Source organism: Odocoileus virginianus, chromosome 5, assembly GCF_023699985.2.
Source record: "Odocoileus virginianus isolate 20LAN1187 ecotype Illinois chromosome 5, Ovbor_1.2, whole genome shotgun sequence".
NCBI lineage: Eukaryota > Metazoa > Chordata > Mammalia > Artiodactyla > Cervidae > Odocoileus > Odocoileus virginianus.
The window spans coordinates 6,688,791-6,714,718 of NC_069678.1; the positions used below are offsets into that span (position 1 = coordinate 6,688,791).

The 25,928-nt window shown below is 36.4% G+C and overlaps 1 protein-coding gene and 1 non-coding gene across 14 annotated transcripts in view; one reads left to right on the forward strand and one right to left on the reverse strand.

Moving 5' to 3' along the window:
• Positions 1-25,928, reverse strand: part of SYCP1 (synaptonemal complex protein 1) — a 171,445-nt gene that overhangs the window by 100,941 nt on the left and 44,576 nt on the right. For all 13 annotated transcript variants that reach the window (XM_020873721.2, XM_020873713.2, XM_070467258.1 and 10 more), the window contains 4 exons: positions 23,531-23,625; positions 22,817-23,001; positions 21,528-21,595; positions 17,732-17,793 (listed from right to left, as the gene is read on the reverse strand). In XM_020873721.2, coding sequence (XP_020729380.2) covers positions 17,732-17,793; positions 21,528-21,595; positions 22,817-23,001; positions 23,531-23,625 — 410 coding nt within the window. The remainder of the gene's footprint in view (positions 1-17,731; positions 17,794-21,527; positions 21,596-22,816; positions 23,002-23,530; positions 23,626-25,928) is intronic.
• Positions 19,606-19,712, forward strand: LOC139035327 (U6 spliceosomal RNA). Its single transcript, XR_011487997.1, has one exon. It is a non-coding gene; the product is annotated as a U6 spliceosomal RNA (small nuclear RNA).

The window sequence follows — 25,928 nt, forward strand, 5'->3', positions numbered from 1 at the left end:
GCAATCTACAGATTTAATACAATCCCTATCAAAATACCCATTACATTTTTTACAGAACTAGAACAAGTAATCCTAGAATATATAGAGAGCCACAAAAGACCATGAGTTGCCAAGCAATCCTGGGGGCGGGGGGAAAGAACAAAGCTGGAGGTATAATCCTCAATGACTTCAGATGATATTACAAAGCTAAGTAATCAAAACAGTATGGTATGGGCACAAAACTAGACACATAGATGAATGAAACAAAACAGGGAGCTCAGAAATAAATCCACACACCTATTGTCAATTAATCTATAATAAAGAGGTCAAGAATGTATGATAGAGAAAAGGCAGTCTCTTTGGTGCTGGAAAAACTGGACAACTACATGTGAAATAATGAAGTTAGAAACATTCTCTAACACCATATATAAAAATAATGCAAAATAGATTAAAACCTAAATGTAAGACTAGAAACCATAAAATTCCTAGAGGAAAACATAGGCAGGATACTTTTTGACATAAATCATAAGCAATATTTTCTTGGATCAGCCCCTAAGGCAAAAAACACAAAAATAAATAGATGAAACCCAAGTAAACTTAAAAGCTTTTGCACAGGAAAAGAAACCATCTAGTAAACAAAAAGACAACCTACAAAACAGAAGAAAATATTTGCAAATGATAGACTGACAAGAAGTTAACATTCAAAAGATACAAACAGCTCATAGAACTCAATATTAAAAGTACCAGTCAAATCAAAAAATGGACAGAAGACCTGTATAATCATTTTTCCAAAGAAGACATCCAAATGGCTAACAGGCACATGAAAAAATACTCAACATAACTAATTGGTAGGGAAATGCAAATAAAAAACACAACTAAATATCACCTCACAACTATGAGAATAGCTGTCATCAAAGTCCACAAATAACAAATGTTGGAAAGGATGTGGAGAAAAGAGAACCCTGGTACACTGCTGGTGGGAATAAATTGATGCAGCCACTATGGAAAACAGCATGGAGGTTCCTCTAAAATCTATAAATTACCAAATGTTGAAGCAATTCCATTCCAGGCACATATCCAAAAAAACTAAAACACAAACTCAAAATGATATAGGTACTCCAATGTTTACAGCCACCCTATTTATAACAGCCAAGACAAGGAAACCCAGAAGCAACCCAAGTGCCCATCAATAGATGATTGGATTAAGAGATGTCTACACACATACACACTACTCAGCCATAAAAAAGAATGAAATACTGCCATCTGCAGCAATATGAATGGACCTTAGTAAAAAAGTCAGCGAGAGAACTACAAATATCATATGACTTATATGTGGCATCTAAAAAATAATACAAATGAATGTATATACAAGACAGAAACATACAAACATAGAAAGCAAACTTATGGTTACCATAGGGGAGAAGGAAGTAGGAGAGACAAATTAGGGGTAGGAGGTTAACAAATACAAGCTACTACAAATAAAACAAATAATCAACAGGATATACTGTATAGCACATGGAATTATATTCAGTATCTTATAATAACCTACAATGGAATACAATCTGAAAAAAACTAAATCACTCTGCTGTACACCTCAAAGTAGCACAATTTGTAAAATCAACTATACTTCAACAACAACAAAAAATAAAGCTCTGATAGGTTTTACAAAAATAAACCTGTTTAACTTTGTAAAAAACAAACAAAAAAAATTTTAAATGTCAATAAGAACATACCTAATAATAATCACTTTAAGTGAAATGGACTAAGGGACTAAATTCTCCCAACAAAAGACAAAGAGTATCTGAGTGAACATAAAAAAAGATATATATATACATACATGTAATATATATATATATATATACACATACATATATATATATATATATATATATATATATATATATACCCACAAACACACACACACACTTCCTATAAAAGACTCACCTCAGCTCTAAAGACACAGACTAAAAGTGAGGGGATGGAAAAAAGTATTCCATGCAAATTTAAATCAAAAGTAAGCCAGGATAACAACACTTATATCAAACAAAGACTCTCACAAAAGACAAAGGACATTACATGATAACCAATGGATTAATCAAAAAGATGATGTAATAATTACAAATATATATGCAACCAATATAGAAGTATCTAAATACATAGTGCAAATTCACAGACACAGAGGGGGCAGTTGACAGTAACACAATAATATGGAACATTAACACCCCATTTACATCAATAGACAGATTATCCAGACAGAAATCCAATGGCCTTAAATGACACATTCGAGCAAATGAATTTAACATATTTATAAAGAACATCCCATCCAAAACCAGTAGAATATACTTTCTTTTAAAGTATATATGGAACATTTTTCAAGATAGACCACATGCCAGGCCACAAAAATATCAGTAAATTTAAGAAAATTCAATTCATATCAAGCATCTTTTCTGACCACACTATGAGTCTAAAAATCAACTACAAAGAAAAAAACTACAAGGGAAAAAAATCCTCAAACATGTGAAGACTAAACAATAAGCTACCAAACAACCAATGGATCACTGAAGAAAACAGAAAATACATGGTGACAAATAAAAATGAAAAAACAACAATCCAAAATCAAAGAAATGCAGCAAACTCAGTTCTAAGATGGAGGTTTATTGTGATACAAGTCTACCTCTCAGGAAACAACAAAAAAATCTCAAATAACCTAACTGACACTCAAAGGAAACAGAAAAGTCACTAGAAGAAAGAAAATCATAAAAAATCAAGAGCTAAATTTTTAAAGAGAGACTAAAACAACGATAGAAAAGATCAACAGAACCATGAGCTGGTTATGTGAAAAGATAGATTAAACTGATAAACTTTAGGAGGTTCGTTCATCAAGAGAAAAAGAGGGCCCAAATCAACAAAATCAGAAATAAAAAAGAAATACAACCAATACCACAGAAATACAAAGGATCATGAAAGATTACTATGAATAATTAAATGCCAATTAAATGGATATCCTAGAAGAAAATGACAAATTCCTTAAAAATGTACAATTTTCTAAACATGAACCAGGTAGACACAGTATAAACCAACAAATTACCAGTAATGAAATTGAATTATTAATTTTAAAAATTTCCAACAAAGTCTAGGACTAGATGGCTTCATAAATGAATTCTACCAAACATTTAAAGGGAAATTAAACCTGTCCTTCTCAATCAAGTCCAAAAAACTGCAGAGGGAGGAACGCTTCCAAACTAATTCTGCCAGGCCAGTATTACCCTATTCGCAAAACCAGACAAAGATGTCACATTGAAGACCAACATCATTGATGAAATTAGATACAAAAATCCTCAGCAAATATAATCAAACCAAGTCTATGTAGTCAAAGCTATGGTTTTTCCAGTAGTCATGTATGGATGTGAGAGCTGGACCACAAAGAAGGCTGAGCACCAAAGAATTGATGCTTTTGAAGCATCAATTGGTGTTGGAGAAGACTCTTGAGAGTCCCTTGGATGGCAAGGAGATCAAACAGTCAATCCTAAAGGAAATCAATCCTGAATACTCACTGGAAGGACTGATGCTGAAGCTGAAGCTCCAATACTTTGGCCACCTGAAGTGAAGAGCCCAGTCATTAGAAAAGACCCTAATGTTGGGAAAGATTGAAGGCAAAAGGAGAAGGGAATGACAGAGGAAGAGATAGTTGAATGGTATCACTGACTCAATGAACATGAGTTCGAACAAGATCCAGGAAATGGTGAAGGACAGGGAAGCCTGGCATGCTACAGTCCATAGGGACACAAAGAGACGGACACAACTGAGCAACTGAACAACAGCAAAGTTCGATAATACATTAAAAGCATCACACACCATGATCAAATGGGATTTATCCCAGAGATACAAGGGGGGCTCAATATCTGCAAATCAATGTGATATGCCACATTAACCAGTTGAAGAATAAGTATCATATGATCATCTCAGTAGATGCAGAAAAAGTTTTTGACAAAATTCAATATCCATTTATGCTAAAAATTCCCCAGAAAGTGAGTATAGAGGGAACATATCTCAGCATAACAGACCATATATAACAAGCCCACAGCTAACATCACAGTCAATGGTCAAAAGCTAAAAGTATTGATTTTCAGATCAGCAATAAGACAAGGATGCCCATTATTACCACTTCTATCTAACATAGAATTGAAAATCCTAGCCACATCTATCATAAAAGAAAAAGGAATAAAAGGAATCCAAATTACAAAGGAAGAAATAAAATTGTCACTGTTGGCAGATAACATGATACTATAAACAGGAAATCCTAAAAAACACCGCCAAAAACCTACTAGAACTCAAAAATTTCAGTAAAGTTGGAGGCACAAAATTAATACACAGAAATCTGTTACATTTTTATGGACTAACAACAAACTATCAGAAGGAAAAAATAAGAAAACAACCCCATTTACAGTCACATCAAAGAGAATAAAATACCGAGGAGAGGGAGGAGCCAAGATGGTGGAGGAAGAGGACGAGGAGACCACTTTCTCCCCTACAAATTCATCAAAAGAACAATTGAACGCTGAGCAAACTTCACAAAACAACTTCTGATCGCTAGCTGAGGTCATCAGGAGCCCAGAAAAGCAGCCCATTGTCTTCAAAAGGAGGTAGGACAAAAATAAAAGATAAAAACAGAGACAAAAGAGCTAGGGATGGAGACCCGTCCCAGGAAGGGAGTCAATACAGGAAGTTTCCAAACACCAGGAGACCCTCGCACTGGCGGGTCTGGGGGAAGTCTTCAAATCTCAGAGGGCAACATAACTGGGAGGAAAAATAAATAAAACCCACAGATTACGTGCCTAAAAGCAACTCCCAGCAGAAAAGTACCCCAGACGCCCTATCCGCCACCAGCAAGTGGGGACGGAACGGAGAGGAGCGGGCGGCATTGCTTAGGGTAAGAACCGGCCCGAAGGCCCTGAGAGCAATCAGAGGGAGCTTTCGTGAGATAGCAACTTAAACTGTGAGATAGCAAGAGAGAGAGAGAAAATTAACCGGCCCGAACACACTGCCGGCCGTTCGCAGAACAAAGGACTGATCCCCGCCGGAGGCAAGGGGGAGGGGAAAGGGGCAAACTCAGCCCCAGAAACGGCATCCCCTACCACACTGCAAACAGGCCTTCAGTTTCTAACCAAAGACTTCCTGAGATTCTGGATGGTCGACATCCGCAGGGAGGGTCACGGCTAAACACAAGGCGCACACACCCGACTGACGCGGGCGGAAACTGAGGCTGGGGTCGCGGAGGGGAGAAGGCACACCGCACCCGGGGAGAATGCACCCGTCAAGCTCCTGGCTGCCTGAGCTGCTCGGGTGGGGAAGGCACAAAACGCAGGCTCAACCGAGTCCGCGCTTTTGTGGAATACCCGAAAACTGGAACCGCATGCAACACAGGGCCCGCTCCATATAGACTCAGGAGCCTGAGCAGTCTAGACGGGGAAAGCACACGCACCCATGAGCGGGGACAAACCCAGTGTGGCCGGAACATTGTGAGTGCTACCCACACACAGCGATATCTGTCTGCAGCGCCCCTCGCTCCCCGCAGCACTACTGAACTAGCGAACCTTAACAAGAGACCACCTCTGCCCGCCTGTGTCAGGGCGGAAATTAGACACTGAAGAGACCGGCAAACAGAAACCAAATAAACAAAGGGAACTGCTTCAGAAGGGACCAATGCACCAGATTAAAATCCCTGTAGGTAACACCGACTACACCAGAAGGGGCCTATAGATATCGAGAAGTGTAAGCTGGAACGAGGAGCTATCTGAACTGAACTGAACCCACACTGACCACAACAGCTCCAGAGAAATTCCTAGATATATTTTTACCTTTTTTTCTTTTAATTTAAAAAAAACTTTTTTTTTCCTTTTTCATTTCTTCTCTTTTATTTTCTTTTGAAATTCCATATTACTCCACTACTCTTTAACTTTCATTTTCATATATTTTTACAATTTTCTTGTTTTTTTCCTTTTTTTTTCTTTTATTTTCTTTTAAAGTCCTCTATTACTCCTTAATTTTCATTTTCATTTAACTATAACCTTGCAAAAAAAAAAAAGGGAAGCCCTATTTTTAAACCGAACTTCATATATATTTCTCAAATTTTTTGTTTTTCCTTTAAATATTGTATTTTTAAGACTCTAACCTCTACTCTAGATTTTTAATCTTTGTTTTTCCGTATGTGATATAAATTTTGGACATTTAAGAATCCAATATTCAGTTCCCATTTTTATTCAGAAGTGTGTTGATTACTCTCTACCACTTTTGACTCTGTTTTCTACCTCAGAACACCTCTATATTTCCTCCTTTCCCCTTCTCTTCCCAATCCAATTCTGTGAATTTTTGTGGGCATCTGGGCTACCGAGAACACTCTGGGAACAGACAACTGTGTAGATCTGTCTCTCTCCACTTGAGTCCCCCCTTTTCTCCTCCTGCTCATCTTTATCTCCCTCCTCCCTCTCCTCTTTTTCATGTAACTCTCTGAACCTCTCTGGTTGTCCCTCATGGTGGAGAATCTTTTCACCATTAACCTAGAAGTATTATTATCAGTGCTGTATAGTTGGAGAAGTCTTGAGACTACTGGAAGAATAAAACTGAAATCCAGAGGTAGGAGACTTAAGCCCAAAACCTAAGAACACCAGAAAACTCCTGACTACAGGGAACATTAAATAATAAGAGGCCATCCAAAAGCCTCCATGCCTTCACTGAAACCAACCACCACCCAAGAGCCAATAAGCTACTGAGCAAGAATACCACGCAAGTTCTTCAGCTACACAGGAACATAGACCTGAGCGTCAACATACAGGCTGCCCAAACTCACACCTAACACATAGACCCATCTCAAAACTCATTACTGGACACTCCATTGCACTCCAGAGAGAAGAAATCCAGTTCCATGCACCACAACACCGACGCAAGCTTCCCTAACCAGGAAACCTTGACAAGCCAATCATCCAACCCCACCCACTGGGTGAATCCTCCACAATAAAAAGGAACCAGAGACCACCAAAATACAGAAAGCCCACTCCAGACACAGCAATCTAAACAAGATGAAAAGGCAGAGAAATACGCAATAGGTAAAGGAACACGGAAAATGCTCACCAAGTCAAACAAAAGAGGAGAAGATAGGGAATCTACCTGAAAAAGAATTTAGAATAATGATAATAAAAATGATCCAAAATCTTGAAAACAAAATGGAGTTACAGGTAAATAGCCTGGAGACAAGGACTGAGAAGATGCAAGAAATGTTTAACAAGGACCTAGAAGAAGTAAAAAGAGTCAATTAAAAATGAATAATGCAATAAATGAGATCAAAAACACTCTGGATGAAACCAAGAGTAGAATATCAGAGACAGAAGATAGGATATGTGACGTAGAAGATAAAATGGTGGAAATAAATGAAGCAGAGAGGAAAAAAGAAAAAAGAATCAAAAGAAATGAGGACAACCTCAGGGACCTCTGGGACAATGTGAAACACCCCAACATTCGAATCATAGGAGTCCCAGAAGAAGAAGACAAAAAGAAAGGCCATGAGAAAATACTTGAGGAGATAATAGCTGAAAACTTCCCCAAAATGGGGAAGGAAATAACCACCCAAGTCCAAGAAACCCAGAGAGTCCCAAACAGGATAACCCCAAGGCGAAATACCCCAAGACACATATTAGTCAAATTATCAAAGATCAAACACAAAGAACAAATATTAAAAGAATCAAGGGAGAAACAACTAACACACAAAGGGATTCCCATAAGGATAACAGCTGATCTATCAATAGAAACCCTTCAGGCCAGAAGGGAATGGCAGGACATACTTAAAGTAATGACAGAGAATAACCTACAACATAGATTACTGTACCCAGCAAGGATCTCATTCAGATATGAAGGAGAACTCAAAAGCTTTACAGACAAGCAAAAGGTGAGAGAATTCAGCACCACCAAACCAGCTCTTCAACAAATGTTAAAGGAGCTTCTCTAGACAGGAAACACAGAAAGGTTGTATAAACATGAACCCAAAACAACAAAATAAATGGCAAGGAACCATACCTATCAATAATTACCTTAAATGTAAATGGGTTGAATGCCCCAATCAAAAGACAAAGACTGGCTGAATGGATACAAAAACAAGACCCCTATATATGCTGTCTACAAGAGACCCACCTCAAAACAAGGGACACATACAAACTAAAAGTGAAGGGCTGGAAAAAAATATTTCACGCAAATGGAGAACAAAAGAAAGCAGGAGTCGCAATACTCATATCAGATAAAATAGACTTTCAAATAAAGGCTGTGAAGAGAGACAAAGAGGACACTACATAATGATCAAAGGATCAATCCAAGAAGAAGATATAACAATTATAAATATATAGGAGCACCGCAATATGTAAGGCAAATGCTAACGAGTATGAAAGAGGAAATTAACAGTAACACAATCATAGTGGGAGACTTTAATACGCCACTTACATCTATGGATAGATCAACTAAACAGAAAATTAACAAGGAAACACAAACTTTAAATGACACAATGGACCAGCTAGACCTAATTGACATCTATAGGACGTTTCACCCCAAAACAATCAACTTCACCTTTTTCTCAAGTGCACACAGAACCTTCTCCAGAATAGATCACATCCTGGGCCATAAATCTAGTCTTGGTAAATTAAAAAAAGTTGAAATCATTCCAGTCATCTTTTCTGACCACAGTGCAGTAAGATTAGATCTCAATTACAGGAAAAAAATTATTAAAAATCCAAACATATGGAGGCTAAACAACACGCTTCTGAATAACCAACAAATCATAGAATATATTTAAAAAGAAATCAAAACATGCATAGAAATGAATGAAAATGAAAACACAACCCAAAACCTATGGGACACTGTAAAAGCAGTGCTAAGTGAAAGGTTCATAGCATTACAGGCTTACCTCAAGAAACAAGAAAAAAGTCAAATAAATAACCTAACTCTACACCTAAAGCAACTAGAGAAGGAAGAAATGAAGAACCCCAGGGTTAGTAGAAGGAAAGAAATCTTAAAAATTAGGGCAGAAATAAATGCAAAAGAAACTAAAGAGACCATAGCAAAAATCAACAAAGCTAAAAGCTGGTTTTTTGAAAAAATAAACAAAATTGACAAACCATTAGCAAGACTCATTAAGAAACAAAGGGAGAAGAACCAAATTAACAAAATTAGAAATGAAAACGGAGAGATCACAACAGACAACACTGAAATACAAAGGATCATAAGAGACTACTACCAGCAGCTCTATGCCAATAAAATGGACAACTTGGAAGCAATGGACAAATTCTTAGAAGAGGATAACTTTCCAAAACTGAACCAGGAAGAAACAGAAGATCTTAACAGACCCATCACAAGCAAGGAAATCGAAACTGTAATCAGAAATCTTCCAGCAAACAAAAGCCCAAGACCAGATGGCTTCACAGCTGAATTCTACCAAAAATTTAGAGATGAGCTAACACCTATCTTACTCAAACTCTTCCAGAAAATTGCAGAAGAAGGTAAACTTCCAAACTCATTCTATGAGGCCACCATCACCCTAATTCCAAAACCAGACAAAGATGCCACAAAAAAAAGAAAACTAGAGGCCAATATCACTGATGAACATAGATGCAAAAATCCTTAAGAAAATTCTAGCAAACAGAATCCAACAACATATTAAAAAAATCATACACTATGACCAAGTGGGCTTTATCCCAGGAATGCAAGGATTCTTTAATATCCGCAAATCAATCAATGTGATACACCACATTAACAAATTGAAAGATAAAAACCATATGATTATCTCAATAGATGCAGAAAAAGCCTTTGACAAAATTAAATATCCATTTATGATTAAAACTCTCCAGAAAGCAGGAATAGAAGGAACATACCTCAACATAATAAAAGCTATATATGACAAACCCACAGCAAGCATTATCCTCAATGGTGAAAAATTGAAAGCATTTCCTCTAAAATCAGGAACAAGACAAGGGTGCCCACTCTCACCACTACTATTCAACATAGTTTTGGAAGTGTTGGCCACAGCAATCAGAGCAGAAAAAGAAAAAGGAATCCAGATAGGAAAAGAAGTGAAACTGAGGCTCTTTGCAGATGACATGATCCTCTACATAGAAAACCCTAAAGACTCTACCAGAAAATTACTAGAGCTAATCAACGAATATAGTAAAGTTGCAGGATATAAAATTAACACAGAGAAATCCCTTGCATTCCTATACACTAACAATGACAATGAGAAAACAGAAAGAGAAATTAAGGAAACAATACCATTCACCACTGCAACAAAAAGAATAAAATACTTAGGAGTATATCTACCTAAAGAAACAAAAGACCTACACATAGAAAACTATAAAACACTGATGAAAGAAATCAAAGAGGACACAAACAGATGGAGAAATATACCATGTTCAAGGATTGGAAGAATCAATATTGTCAAAATGGCTATACTACCCAAAGCAATCTATAGATTCAATGCAATCCCTATCAAGCTACCTATGGTATTTTTCACAGAACTAGAACAAATAGTTTCAATTTGTATGGAAATACAAAAAACCTCAAATAGCCAAAGTAATCTTGAGAAAGAAGAATGGAACTGGAGGAATCAACCTGCCTGACTTCAGACTCTACTACAAAGCCTCAGTCATCAAGACAGTATGGTACTGGCACAAAGACAGAAATATAGATCAATGGAACAGAATAGAAAGCCCAGAGATAAATCCATATACTTATGGACACCTTATCTTCGACAAAGGAGGCAAGGATATACAATGGAGAAAAGACAACCTCTTTAACAAGTGATGCTGGGAAAACTGGTCAACCACTTGTAAAAGAATGAAACTAGAACACTTTCTAACACCATACACAAAAATAAACTCAAAATGGATTAAAGATCTAAATGTAAGACCAGAAATTATAAAACTCCTAGAGGAGAACATAGGCAAAACACTCTCCAACATAAATCACAGCAGGATCCTCTATGACCCACCTCCCAGAATGTTGGAAATAAAAGCAAAAATAAACAAATTGGATCTAATGAAACTTATAAGCTTTTGCACAACAAAGGAAACTATAAGCAAGGTGAAAAGACAGCCCTCAGATTGAGAGAAAATAATAGCAAATGAAGCAACAGACAAAGGATTAATCTCAAAAATATACAAGCAACTCCTCCAGCTCAATTCCAGAAAAATACATGACCCAATCAAAAATGGGCCAAAGAACTAAACAGACATTTCTCCAAAGAAGACATACAGATGGCTAACAAACACATGAAAAGATGCTCATTATCAGTCATTATTAGAGAAATGCAAATCAAAACCTCAATGAGGTACCATTACACGCCAGTCAGGATGGCTGCTATCCAAAAGTCTACAAGTAATAAATGCTGGAGAGGGTGTGGAGAAAAGGGAACCCTCTTACACTGTTGGCGGGAATGCAAACTAGTACAGACACTATAGAGAACAGTGTGGAGATTCCTTAAAAAGCTGGAAATAGAACTGCAATATGACCCAGCAATCCTACTCCTGGGCATACATACTGAGGAAACCAGATCTGAAAGAGACACGTGTACCCCAGTGTTCATAGCAGCACTGTTTACAATAGCCAGGACATGGAAGCAACCTAGATGCCCATCAGCAGATGAATGGATAAGAAAACTGTGGTACATATACACCATGGAATATTACTCAGCCATTAAAAAGAGTACATTTGAATCAGTTCTAATGAGATGGATGAAACTGGAGCCCACTATACAGAGTGAAGTAAGCCAGTAAGATAAACACCAATACAGTATACTAACGCATATATATGGAATTCAGAAAGATGGTAACGATAACCCTATATGCAAGACAGAAAAAGAGACACAGATGTATAGAACAGACTTTTGGACTCTATGGGAGAAGGCGAGGGTGGGACGATCTGGGAGAATAGCATTGAAACATGTATATTATCAAGGGTGAAACAGATTGCCAATCCAGGTTAGATGCATGAGACAAGTGCTCGGGGCTGGTGCACTGGGAAGACCCAGAGGGATGGGATGTGGAGGGAGGTGGGAGGGGGGTTCAGGATGGGGAACACATATAAATCCATGGCTGATTCATGTCAATGTATGGCAAAAAACCACTACAATACTGTAAAGTAATTAGCCTTCAACTAATAAAAATAAAGGGAAATAAATTAATGTTAAAATGACCATACTACTCAAGGCAATCCACAGATTCATTGCATTCCTATCAAAATACCAATGGCACTTTCCACCATACTACAATATAATTAATGTACAACAAAAGAGGCAAGAAATACAATGGAGAGAAGACAGCTTATTTCATAAATGGTATGGGGAACACTGGACAGCTACATGCAAAAGAATCAAACTGGATTACTCACTCACATCATGCACAAAAATACATTCAAATGGATTAAATATTTAAGGGTTGGAAAGAAGGCAGGCAAGGGAGACTAAGAAGTACAAACTTTCAGTTGCAAATAAATAAGTCACAGGTATGAAATGTACAATGTGAAGAATGTATGCTAAGTAACTTCAGCTGTGTCTGACTCTTTGCAACCCTATGGACTGTAGCCCACCAGGCTCCTCTGTCCATGGGATTCTCCAGGCAAGAATACTGGATTCCCTCCTCCAGTGGATCCTCCTAACCCAGGGATCAAATCTGCATCTCTTATGTCTCCTACACTGGCAGGCAGGTTCTTTACCACTAGCACAACATGGGAAGATAATATGGTCAATACCCATGTAATAGCTTTGTGTGGTGACATGTTGTAACTAGACTTATCACAGTAATCATTTTGAAATGTTTATAAATATAAAATCACTGGTGTGTGACAGGAACTAACAAAGTGTTTTAGGTCACTTATACTTCAAAAATAAACTCTTAAAAAAAGAGATCAGATTTATAGTTATGGAAGTGGGGGAAACAAGAGGGGATGATAGGTTGGATGAAGCTGTCAAAAGGTACAAACTTTCATTTATAAAATAAATAGTACTAGTGATGTAATGCACAATATGATATAATTAAAACTGCTATATGTTATATATGAGAGCTGTTAAGAGAATAAATCTTAAGAGTTTTCATCACAAGGAAAATGTTTTTTCTATCTCTTTAATCTATATTTGTCTGAGATGATGGATGTAAATGTATTATGATGTATGTAAGTCAAATCATTATTTTGTACCCCTTAAACTTATATATTGCTGTGTGACAAATCTCAAGAAAACTGGAATAAAAATAAAGTACAATTAGATTTTTAAAATAAAATTATATACACAGGGTAATCTCAGAGTCATTTCCCTCTTACCCCTACAACCGAGGAGTCTGCCTTGGGGAAAAAGAGAAATCAGGATGGGATTCAGGTGAAATGGATGGCAATAGCTAGGCTGAGGCAGTGTCTGATGGAAGGGTGATGGTGAGGAAGGGAAGTGAAAGAAGGAAAATCATAGAAGGCAAGAGAAAAGGGATTCATTCAGCTGGATACGGTGCGTGTGCATAAATTAGTAAGAATCATGTGTGCGCTTATGCACGTGTGTGTGCACTTGCTCCAAGGACAGACTTTAGAGTAACTGCTTCAATGTAATCAGACTACATCCCAAAAAATTAAATTCAAAAGAATAATAAAGCTGGAGGAATCACACTACCCAAATCTAAGACTCACTATAAAAAGCTACAGTAAGCCAAACACTGGTGAATGGCTAAACAACAAAAATCAATGAAACAGAACTAGCCCCAGAATAGACCTGCATATATATAATCAATTTTTTAAATAAACATGCAAAAGTAACTCAACACAAAAAGGAGTCTCTTGGGAATTCCCTGGAAGTCTAGTGGTTAGCACTTGATACTGCCAAGAGCATGGGTTCAATCCCTGGTTGGGAAAATAAGATCCCGCAAGCCGCCCGGTATGACAAAAATAAATAAACAGTAAATACATACACAAAGAAAAAGAAGAGTCTTTTCAACAATGGTATTATAATTCTACATCAATCCAAAGTGTTTAAATCTTAAATATCTTTCAAAACCATCCATTTATTCCTCACTACCACCATGATCTCCCAGCCTAAGTTCTCTTCTCTGAATCCTATGACTGACTATTTTTAACTGTTCTATCTTAATATATTCTATTCTCTGTACTGCAAACCAAATGAGCCTTTCAAAATGCAAATCTGACCGAGCCATTCTCTGCTAAAATTCTTTACAGCTTCTCATTACAATTAGAATAAAAATTCTGCTGATATTATTTAAATGGCCATGAATTACTAGACTCCTACACCTCTCGAGCCTCATCTTGCACCACACTCTTCCTTTCATTCCAGGTTGTATTCACTGTACTCCTTCCTATCAAAGGATCTTTGTATATAAAATTTCTCCTACCTGACAACACTTCTTGTCCTTCTCTGGATTTCAATTCAATCTTTAATTTTTCAAAAAAGCCTCTCCTAAATTCTTGAAATAGTTTGTGCTCAGTCACTCTGTTGTATCCAACTCTTTGTGAATCTATCAGGCTTCTCTGTCCATGGGATTGTCCAAGCAAGAATACTGGAGTAGGTTGCCATTTCCTCCTCCAGTGGATCTTCCAGACTCAAGGCTGAACCCACATGTCCTGTGCCCTCCTGCACTGGCAGATTCTTTACCAGATAGTCACTTGGGAAGCCCCTAAATTGTTCAAATCTAATTACAATGTGAACTAACCCTTTATTGTCCTTGACACCATTGTATTATTACCTTTGAATGACTATTTGAATTTAAGTGTGATTATTTCATGATCACAGCCTTGTCTTGGCAAAGGGGTTTGCATAACTCAAAGAAGCTATGAGTCATGCTGTGCAAGGTGACCCAAAACAGACAGGCCACAGTAAAGAGTTCTGACAAAAAAGTCGTCCCGTGAGAAGAGAAATGTCACCCAGCTCCAGTGTTTTTGCCTAGAAAACCCCATGGACAGTATGAAAACACAAAAAGATACTACACCAGAAGATGAGCCCCTCCCCGCCCAGATCAGAAGGTGTCCAATGTGCTACTTGGTTAGAGCAGAGGGCAATTACTAATAGCTCCAGAAAGAATGAAGTGGCTGGGCCAAAGTGGAAATGACACTCAGCTGTGTATGTGTCTGGTGATGAAAGTCAAGTCCAATAGGGTAAAGAACAGTATTGCATCCTATCCTAGAATGTTAGGCCCATGAAGCAACGTAAATTGGATGTGGTCAAGCAGGAGATGGCAAGAGTGAACATCAAAACCTTAGGAATCAGTAAACTAAAATAGACAGGAAAGGGAGAATTTAATTCAGAGGACCATTATATCTACTACTGTGGGCAACAATCCATTAGAAGAAATGTAGCAGACCTTATAGTCAACAAGAGTCTGAAATGCAGTATTTGGGTACAATCTCAAAAATAACAGAATGATCTGTTTGTTTTCAAGGCAAACCATTCAACATCACAGTAATTCAAGTCTATGCCCCAACCACTGATGCCAAAGAAACTGAAGTTGACCAGTTCTATGAAGACCTACAAATCCTTCTAGAACTGACACCTAAAAAAGATATCCTTTTCATCACAGGGGGATGGAATGCAAAAGTAGGAAGTCAAGAGATACCTGGAGTGACAGGCAAGCTTGGCCTTGGAGTACAAAATGAAGCAGGGCAAAGGCTAACAGAGTTTTGCCAAGAGAATACACTGGTCATAGCAAACACCTTCTTTCAACAATGCAAGAGACAACTCTACACACGGACATCACCAGACGGTCAACACCAAATTCAGACTGATTATATTCTTTGCAGCCAAAGATGGAGAAACTCCATACAGTCAACAAAAACAAGACTAGGAGCTCAGTCATGTCCAACTCCTTGCAATCCCATGGACTGTAGCCCACCAGGCTCCTCTGTCCATGGGGATTCTCCAGGAAAGAATACTGGAGTGTATTGCCATGACCTCCAGGGGATCTTCCCAACCCAGGGATCAAACCCAGGTCTCCCACATCGCAGGCAGATTCTTTACCAGCTGAGCCACAAGGGAAGCCCAAGAATACTGGAGTGGGTGGCCTATCCCTTCTCCAGGGGATATTCCCAACCCAGGAATCGAAATAGGGTCTCCTGCATGGCAGGCAGATTCTTTACCAGCTGAGCTACTAGAGAAGTCCTATTAACTATGTCTATTGCTGCTCAAATAGAACAAAGCCCTAAACCAAACCTTGTCCATGTGGGAATGTAAAAGTAATACTATAGTGTTAATTTATCCAATGAATATTTGTAAAATGCTTACAAATTGTCATTCACTGTGCTAAGTACTGAGATTACAGGGCAACCAAGACATGGGTGCTTAGCTCTTATTGGAGCATTCCACTGTTTTATCTGCTGACCACCTACTATGTACCATCTACTGTACTACATAAAGGAAACTCTAAAGGGCAAATAAAGCTGTAAATAATTACACCAAAATAAATTTCTTTTGTGGTAAGTGCTATAAAAGGAAAAATTCAGACTGCTATACTCACTGAAATGCACATTGGAAGGACTGATGGTGAAGCTGAAGCTCCAACACTTTGGCCACCTGATTCAAAGAGCTGACTCATTGGAAAAGACTCTGATGCTGGGAAAGACTGAAGGCAGAAAGAGATGAGGAATATAGAGGATGAGATGGTTGGACGGCATCACTGATTCAATGGATATGAACTTGGGCAAACTCCAGGAGATGGTGAGGGACAGGGAAGCCTGGTATGCTGTAGTCCTTGGGGTTGTGAAGTCGGGGACGACTTGGCGACTAAACAACAACATGGAGAACTAAACTAGTTAAGAATGTCAAGAAATATTTCTAAAGAATTAATATTTAAGCTTAGACTTGAAGTATAAGTTTATATTATCAAATTTGAAAGAAATTCAAATATTGTTTGCAAGAATAATGAAAGCAATCTGCTGAAGAAAGGATAAGCATTTGGGAACAGTGCTTCCCAAGAGATGGAAGAATTAGGAGTTGCAAAATCAGGTAGAGATGTAACAAGTTAAACCCAAAATCAAATATCTAATGTAATGTATCTAATGTAATCATAAGCAATATTGTCTTCTATAAGCAAAGGTGGCAAACTACAGCCTCCAAGACAAAGTCAGCCCACAATCTTCTTTTGCAGGCCCTTGAATTAAAATGTTTCCTATGTTTTTATAAGATTGTTAAAAATAAAAGAAGAAAAAAAAGGAGGGGAAGGAGAAAATTAACATTCTCTATATAGCCACAAAGCCTAAAATATTTACTATCCAGTCCTTTACAAAAAGTTTACCAACCCATGATCTACACATTATAATCAATTAAAACACAATGAAGCCTTATCCTAAGAAATTCATTAAATAAATATGATTCTACCTGAACACTAAACATAGGTACTGAATATATATCATATATATCTTTCTCAAAATTGCAGCTTTGTGTCTCAAAGGTATCAAAGACACACAAAATTTACAATCAGTTATAAAATATACACATTTGATCTCACTTATATGTACTATCAACACATGCTTAAATAATATAAACACTTTCATCAAGACAGTTATCAAAATGTACTATATAAATTGAGATAGAAATGAGGCTTTGCTAAAACCAAATATAATTTTAAAAAATATTTTAGCTGAAAAAGCTACCATAAAACTTTATGAGAGTAAGTCATTGGATTTAATACTACTTTGAAAAGTAACTGCTATATAGAAATAAGAGAACCTATATACTTACCAAGATTTTTTTCAATTCTTCAAGTTCTACTTCCTTGTTATTCTTAAGCTTGGTCATCTCTTCTAAAAAAAAAAAAAGCAAAAGAATTTAAATGTGTTAAAAGTAGATTTAAAAAATAGGAAAGGAGAGAAAAGAAATAAGAATAGCACTTGAAAAGGAAAAACCAGAAGAGATGAATTAATACAATTCAGTCAGTTCAGTTTGGTTGCTCAGTCGTGTCTGACTCTGCAACCCCAAGGACTGCAGCACGCCAGGCCTCCCTGTGCATCACCAACTCCCGCAGCTTACTCAAACTCACGTCCATTGAGTCAGTGATGCCATCCAACCATCTCATCCTCTGTCATCCCCTTCTCCTCCCTCCTTCAATCTTTCCTAGCACAGGGTCTTTTCAAATAAGTCAGTTCTTCGCATCAGGTAGCCAAAGTATTGGAGTTTCAGCTTCAGCATCAGTCCTTCCAATGAATATTCAGGACTGATTTCCTTTAGGATTGATGGTTGGATCTCCCTGCAGTTCAAGGAACTCGCAAGATCCTTCTCCAACACCACAGTTCAAAAGCATTAATTAATTAATTGATGTATCAATTAATTAAATAATACAGTTAGAGCACAGTAAAGCATAGAGGAAGTGCAAATGGATCAGATGCAAAATAATAATGGACATATATTAGTAGTACCATTTCTATAAAGTTAATTCTACAACCAAATGAGCCCAAAATCCATTGAACAAAATAAGCAATGGATCTATATAAAATGAAGTCACACAGCACGTGCCTGTACCTTCAACTCACTATTTTCTAAACATGCGGCCTTTCAATCTTCAAATTTAAAAGGAGAATTAATTCAATTTTCTCAAGCTAACTCTGACCACTGTTCTGGATATCAACATTTCCATCTCCTTTAAGACTTCAGTTGCTATATATTGACTCTAGCAGAATCTCCAGTTTCCCCATATCCTATCTAAATATCTATTTGAATACAAAGTAAAAAAGTATGATTGACCTTTCTGTCTTTGCCACACTACTGTTGAATTTCTTGTTTTATTTTGTAGCCAAATTCCCATTTGTTATCTATCTATATTTCTTTCTTAATCCCATGCAAAAGTGGTGTTATTATCTATTGTTATCATTTTTATTATTTATCTATAGTTCCTTCTTAATCCCATGCAAAAGTAAAGCTCATCTTCATTAATAAATTATGATCTCAAAGATCACCAACACCCATTTTGTGGTGAAATTCTCAGTCCTTATCATTGTGGAGCTTTCAGCATTTGACACTCTTAGCCACTCTCTACTTGTCTCCCCCTTCAATTTTCAAGACCTGGCATTCTTAACATTTTCTGTTTCCTTAACTCTTACTCTTGTTTTCTTTACCAACACCCTTCCTTCATGTCACCCTAAATAATAACAATTTAGAATGCTTTTCCCTCTATATCTCCATGAATTCAGCATTAAGGTAATGAATTAAAAAGTTCAAACCTCCTGTTTTTTCTTTCTTACATTAAAAAAAAATCTCTAAAGTTCTCAAATGATGTCTAGCTGTCACTTAAAATTTTATTATACCTGAAACACTGCCCTTTCTCACTCTGAAGGGTTATTAATTACTGGAGACATAACAGATTGACTGAAAATTACCCAGACTCTGTACCTTAAAAACAAACAAGGAACTTGTAATAACCACCCAAAGTCTCTAAGAAAAATCAACAAAATATGAAATGACAATATAGAGTCTAAAAGAAAAACCTGTCACATGCACATTTAACCACAAAGATTCATTTTAGATAAAATGGTTAATTTTTTAAAACTCAATCATTGGTTAAAGATAGCAGACTGAGCATGTGTCCACACTCACTTCCAATCCCACAAATTATATATATAGTGCTCGCTTCAGCAGCACATATACCAAAATTAGAACAACATAGGGAAGGTTAGCATGGCTACTGAGTAAGGATGATATGCAAATTTGTGAAGCATTCCATATTTTTTTATGTGGCAACCTGAATGGGAGGGGATTTAGGGGAGAATGGATACATGTATATGTATTGCTGAGACCCTTCGCTATTCACCTGAAACTATCACAGTATTGTTAATCAGCTATGTGAAAGTCGCTCAGTCACGTCCAGCTCTTTGTGACCCTATGAACTATACAGTCCATGGAATTCTTTAGGCCAGAACACTGGAGTGGGTAGCCTGTCCCTTCTCCAGCGGCTCTTCCTAACCCAGGGATCAAACCCAGGTCTCCTGTATTGTAAGAGGATTCTTTACCAGCTGAGACACAAGGGAAGTCCAAGAATACTCAAGTGGGTAGCCTAGCCCTTCTCCAAGGGACCTTCCAAACCCAGGGATCGAACCAGGGTCTCCTGCATTGCAGTCAGATTCAAAACTGCATTGCATTGCCTGCATTCCAGGCAGATTCAACATATGTTGGGGAATAATCAGCTATACCCCAATACAAAATAAAAAGTGCGAAGAAAAAAATATATATATATAAATTAACAAAACAAGGCAGTCTAATATTAACAAACTCAAATGCTGAAGAATCCTTGGGGAGTGAAGGGGGAGAGCGTATATTAATTCAATCAGGCTATGTGAACAACTATACCAGGTATCCACATGCCCAGCCACACAGTCCACACCTCAGGTTAAATCAAGCATTCTGGGAATTAGAGCCAAAGGGACATGACACTACCCCAATAGCTGGTAAACTCTAAGCAACATAAGCATACCCTATAACCAAAGTGTTAGTCACTCAGTCATGTCCGACTCTTTGCAACCCCATGGACTATAGCCCACCAGGCTCTTCTGTCCATGGAATTCTCCAGGCAAGAATACTGGAGTTGGTAGCCATCCCCTTCTCCAGAGGATCTTCCCAACTCAGAGATCAAACCCGGGTCTCCTGCATTGCAGGCAGATTCTTTACCATTTGAGCCACCCAGGAAGCCCCCTCTGTAACCAAAAGACAAGTTATTTAATACAAAACTCACCCTTTCTTACAGAACCTCCCATCTCTTCCCATAGTCAAAAGAATCAGACTGTAACAAACACGTAAGTAAATACGGATTCTCAAACACTTAGATGAGTAATCAAGAATCAACAATTAATGAAGAAAAGCAAAACCATGAAAGAAAGGCACCAAATATATTCAAAGTTAATAATAAAGATTACAGAAAGTTATAGAGATTTCTAGAAAAACAACTGCCAATCCATGATTTATTTTAATTTACAAAAATAATTGTTTTCACCCAAACTGGGGAAAAAGATGTTTATATATGTTTCCAATTCTCCACAATTGTAGATATGAAGTTTTGTAAATATGAAATATAGGGTTTTTAGAATTAGCTAATTAAAGGGTCATAAATTCACAAAACAACTACAAATCTCTCACTTTTGGCCACGAAAATTGAATATTAACAATATCACGTGATAAAACAGGGGCACGGTTTCCTGTAAACAGTTCATAATCCAACATGACTACTCAATGCAACTTCAAAATTCAATTAAAATGTAATAGACATTTCCCACTAAGAATTATTAAGATCCATGGATCCTAAAATAAGAAAAAAAACTACAAAAATATTTCTTAGGCTCCTTACAATTCTTGATATTTATGAGCTGCATAATGAACCTGAATAAGTCTTTCTTAAGATTTAAATTTCTATTTCAAAAATCAAAGTAACAGTCATCAAATAATCACTATTGGTAAATGACAGAGGAGAAACTATATTTTATTCTGAAATAATGTTGATGGTTTTAAAATTGGCTAATATTATCAGGTACATATTTTATTCTCTAAAACTTACCCAGTTCACTTGATTTCTTCTGAAGTTTCATGGTAAGTACTTTCAATTCATCTTCACTTTTTTCCAATCTTGTAAAACATATTAGTTCAATGTAAAATGTAAAATCAGTGTAAAATATCTTTTTAGTCATAGTTCATCTAGTAATTAAAACTGGTGCAATTCAGCAACGACATAGCTTATTATAGATTCATTCATTATATTATTACACATTTCTTGACAATCTACTTTGGCTGGATTCTGTAACATGTCAAAATAATATACTACTAATATACATACATAGCTGTATATTAATTAAATCTATGTAAAACCTCACAGCTTATCATCATAATTTATCTCTTAGCTATTGATGAGAATCAAATTAATACATCATAGAACTTTGAAAGAGATTGAGTATATAACTACTATTATACTGAATTCTGTCTTAGGGACAATGTAAATATGAGAATTAAACAATTCACTTAACACCTTAGTTTTCCATTTCCTCATCTATAAAACAAATGATATATAAGGTCACTTAAAAGTTGAAAATCTGAAAATCACCTGGATAGGTCAATCAAGAATACACAAGAGTAAATGGGCCAGAAAATCTAGCTTTTCTTCCCTCACCATACATAAGGAGTAGAGAAGAAACTCTGCTAGGCCCAGGTCAAGACTTCATAGAGAAGTTTGTTCTTTCATCCTCCAGACTTAGTTAACCCTTATACTAATGGGACAAAGATAACTATGTAGGCCTCATAACACAACTTTGTATAAACATTTCCTTAATACAAAGTAGTGAAAAACAGATGAGGTTTTCAACTCAAGTTTTAGAAAAACAATTTAAATAAAATACAAATCAATATTTTATATATATCTAACCATATTTATTGATTCATTTAAAATGTTTGATTACCTACTCTGGACCAGGCTAGTTGCTAAATTTGTATATCAGAATGAAAGTTACAGACCCCAGTAAGATAAATCAACAACCTAGGAAGTTATTTTTATGAAATAACCCACAGTTTAACTAAATATGCCATATCACTCCATCAGTCCTTATAAGCTTATCTATATTGCTTAACTCTATGAAAAGCATGCACAGGAACTATCCTAGAGAATACCTTCTCTCTTTTCCTAGGATACCTGCCTACCCAATACAAACTCTTTAAATGTGTTCCCACTTTATATACAAAAAGATACTTGGTTACAGGTATTATAGGAATTACAAGTCAGTTGACAATGAATAGAAAATGGCACTGAATGTTAGAAGTAAATTGTTTTTTATTCAGCTAAATAAGCAGTTACTTTACCTTTGCTGTTCTGTTGTCAATAATTCTTTCAAGTTGCAGATAGTAGCTTTAAGTTCAGTAACCACAGATGAATGGGCAGCTTTAGCTTTATTAAATTCTTCCATTTGAGCTTCTTTTTCTCCAGTGAGTTGATATATATTTTTGGTTGCTATCTGCAAATCTTCCTCTAAAGCCATTTGAGCATTCTAAATGAAATAAAGTACAAACAAAAGCTATGAACCAAGAGCTTAAGAAAAAAAAATGCTGAATTAATCTGCTTTCTGTAATTTGCTGCCTCTCACCCCTTACCCCACCCCACCACCCCTCTGATCCTGGTCTCTCCTTACCCTCTCACCACTTCTACTCCACAAGGACCAATCTGGAGTGCCCCATCCACTACTCATTTCAATTCATCATTGCTCCAAAGCCCACCTATAGTCCCAGCCTATCCATGGAGTCTTCCTAACCAATCCAGTCCATAGGGTTCTTTCAATTCTTAGAAACATTGTAGAATTTTTGCCTGAATCATGCTGATACCTAGCATAGTCTTGCATTTTAGTTATATTTTTGATGTGTTTTTATCAAATGTCTCTATTAAACAATAAGCACTTAGAGATTCTATCTCCTCTATTTGAAGTTTCAAGACCTTGTACATAGTACTAGCATTCAATAAATATTTGTTGACTGATTGATGGTATAAGAGTTATTAGAAATTAATCAGTTTTTAAATCATACCACACTTCTTTGCAAAGACATTTTAATATTTTCTAGTTCTGATGTCAAATGATCCTGCTTCTCATTTGATTCTTTTAAGTTTTCATTCTGTAATTCTAAAAGAGAAAGTTGTAAATAGATATTTTCTTAATAGAAAATATGTACCAAGAAAACAAATTATATGTAACAATTATTTTTTTCTCCATTACATACTCCAAAATGAGGTAAACTCATGCAAATATAGATTCACTGATATTGGTCATCATCAATTTTTGTTGACCATCAAAATTGTTATTGCCCAAGCACTCAAAGGTGAACATATAGGGGTTTTAGTGCTACATTTTTTAGTAATAGATAAGCACTAGAAGCACTTCCCTGGTGGCTCAGACAGTAAAGAATCTGCTTGCAATGCAGGAGACCCGAGTTCGATCCCTGAGTCGGGAAGATCCCGTGGTAAAGGGAATGGCTACCACTCTAGTATTCTTGCCTGAAGAAATGCATGGACAGAGGAGCCTGGTGGGCTACAGTCCATGGAGTCACAAAGAGTTGTACATGACTGAGTGACTATCACTGACTCACTCACTCACTCATACATGCATTAGGAAACAACCTTAATATTCAAAAGGTGACAGATTAAACTATGGTGATACAATGATATACCATGTAACCACTGTAAATGATGATGCAGCTGTTTATTTATTACTAATTTGGACATCCATAAAATACAGAATAAAAAGGGCAAGTTAAAAAGTTATATAAATAGAGCATGTTAAAGGAAAGAACATACAAAAAGTTCAAAAGCAATTTATCTCCTAATGGTGAAGTTGTTCATGATTTTATTTTTATCATTTACTATTTTGATTTTATATTTTTCTAAATTATTGCATTTACTTATTTAAATACAATGAAAAAAAGCAAATAACTCCACTTGATAGCTAATATTTACTAAATCCTAAGTGTCAGGTGCTACTTTTTATGCTTTATCTGTGTTCATTCACTTTTAAATCTCATAAAAACATGAACAGTAAGAAGCTCATGCTCATCTCTGAGTTCAAATTATTGTATTTCCTTTTACTAGCTACCTACACATGCTCATCCCTGGGTTCAAATTATTCTTTTTCCTTTTAAAAGCTACCTACACATGGGCATGATACTTAACCAACTGCTCCTTACTTTTCCCACAAGGAAAATGACAGTTAATGATATTTCAAAGAGTTCCTTTTAGGACTACACAAGATAATGCAACTTAAAACATTTAATCACAGTGTCTAGCAAATAGTAAAATGTTAAATACTATTATGATGATGGTGATGATGATATGGTGTATACAGAAACTGGAACTACTGGGCAGGGAGACAAATAATCAAAAATAAGTGCTAATGAGTACTCATGAGCAATTCTGGGAATAAACACAGAGGTGGTATTTAAGCCTAATAAGACCAATAAGTGTTAAGACATTAAGGGGAGACAGACATAGGAGAGGGAAAGTTCAAGGAAGGCTTCCAGAAAGTGACAGTTGAGTTAAAACATTTGAGAGCCAGTAACAAGTAACAAGAGTAATGGGAACTAAGGGAGGAAATAAAATCACAAGAGATACAAAAGGGCATATACAAAGTCAAAAAACAGAAGAGATAGGATAAACATTCTGAAGTCTAGAAATGTATTTCAACAGCATGAAACAAAGCATAAGAGAGAAATAATAATACCTGCTATATTAGATATGATTGGAAAAATAATGACAAAATCATAATAGGATTCACACAACTTGCTCAGAAGTATATGCTTCCCAAGTCATGAAAAATAATAAAGGATGTCAAGCAACAGAATAATGTTTCAGACTTATATTTTAAAAAATTCCAATCTAAAAATCTGTGTAGAAATAAAGGGGTTAGTGCTCCAACTCTAGGAAAAGAATATCTGGAGAGAGGGAAATGATAACTAAAGATTGTCTATTACAGTACTATTTATAATGTTCTATTAATAACTGTCTCCTCTGAGAAATCATAATCACAAACTAGTAGTTAGGCATGTGTGGGAACAGAATATATGCTGCTTAAATATACTAAAAATATCTAAGCCAAAACTTAATTTGAAGTTCCCCTAAGTTCCCCCCAGAATCCTGGAAGCTATAAATGGAAATTTTCTCTGTAAAAATATACCTCCAATTCAGCCCTTAAAGAATTTCCACAGATGAAATTATAGGACTTCACAATCAAAAACCACAAGAGTAAACAGAATACTACTACAAGAAAAGTCAGCAGAAAAAGGACAAACTTTGACCTGATTGCAAGATTTCAGATGTTAGGATTACTGGCTGTAATTACTGGATTAAAAAAAAAAAGTATTGCATCATTTTTAAAAACTAAAAGAAGGGATTTCGCTGGTTGCCCAGTGGTTAAGACGCCACGGTTCCAATGTA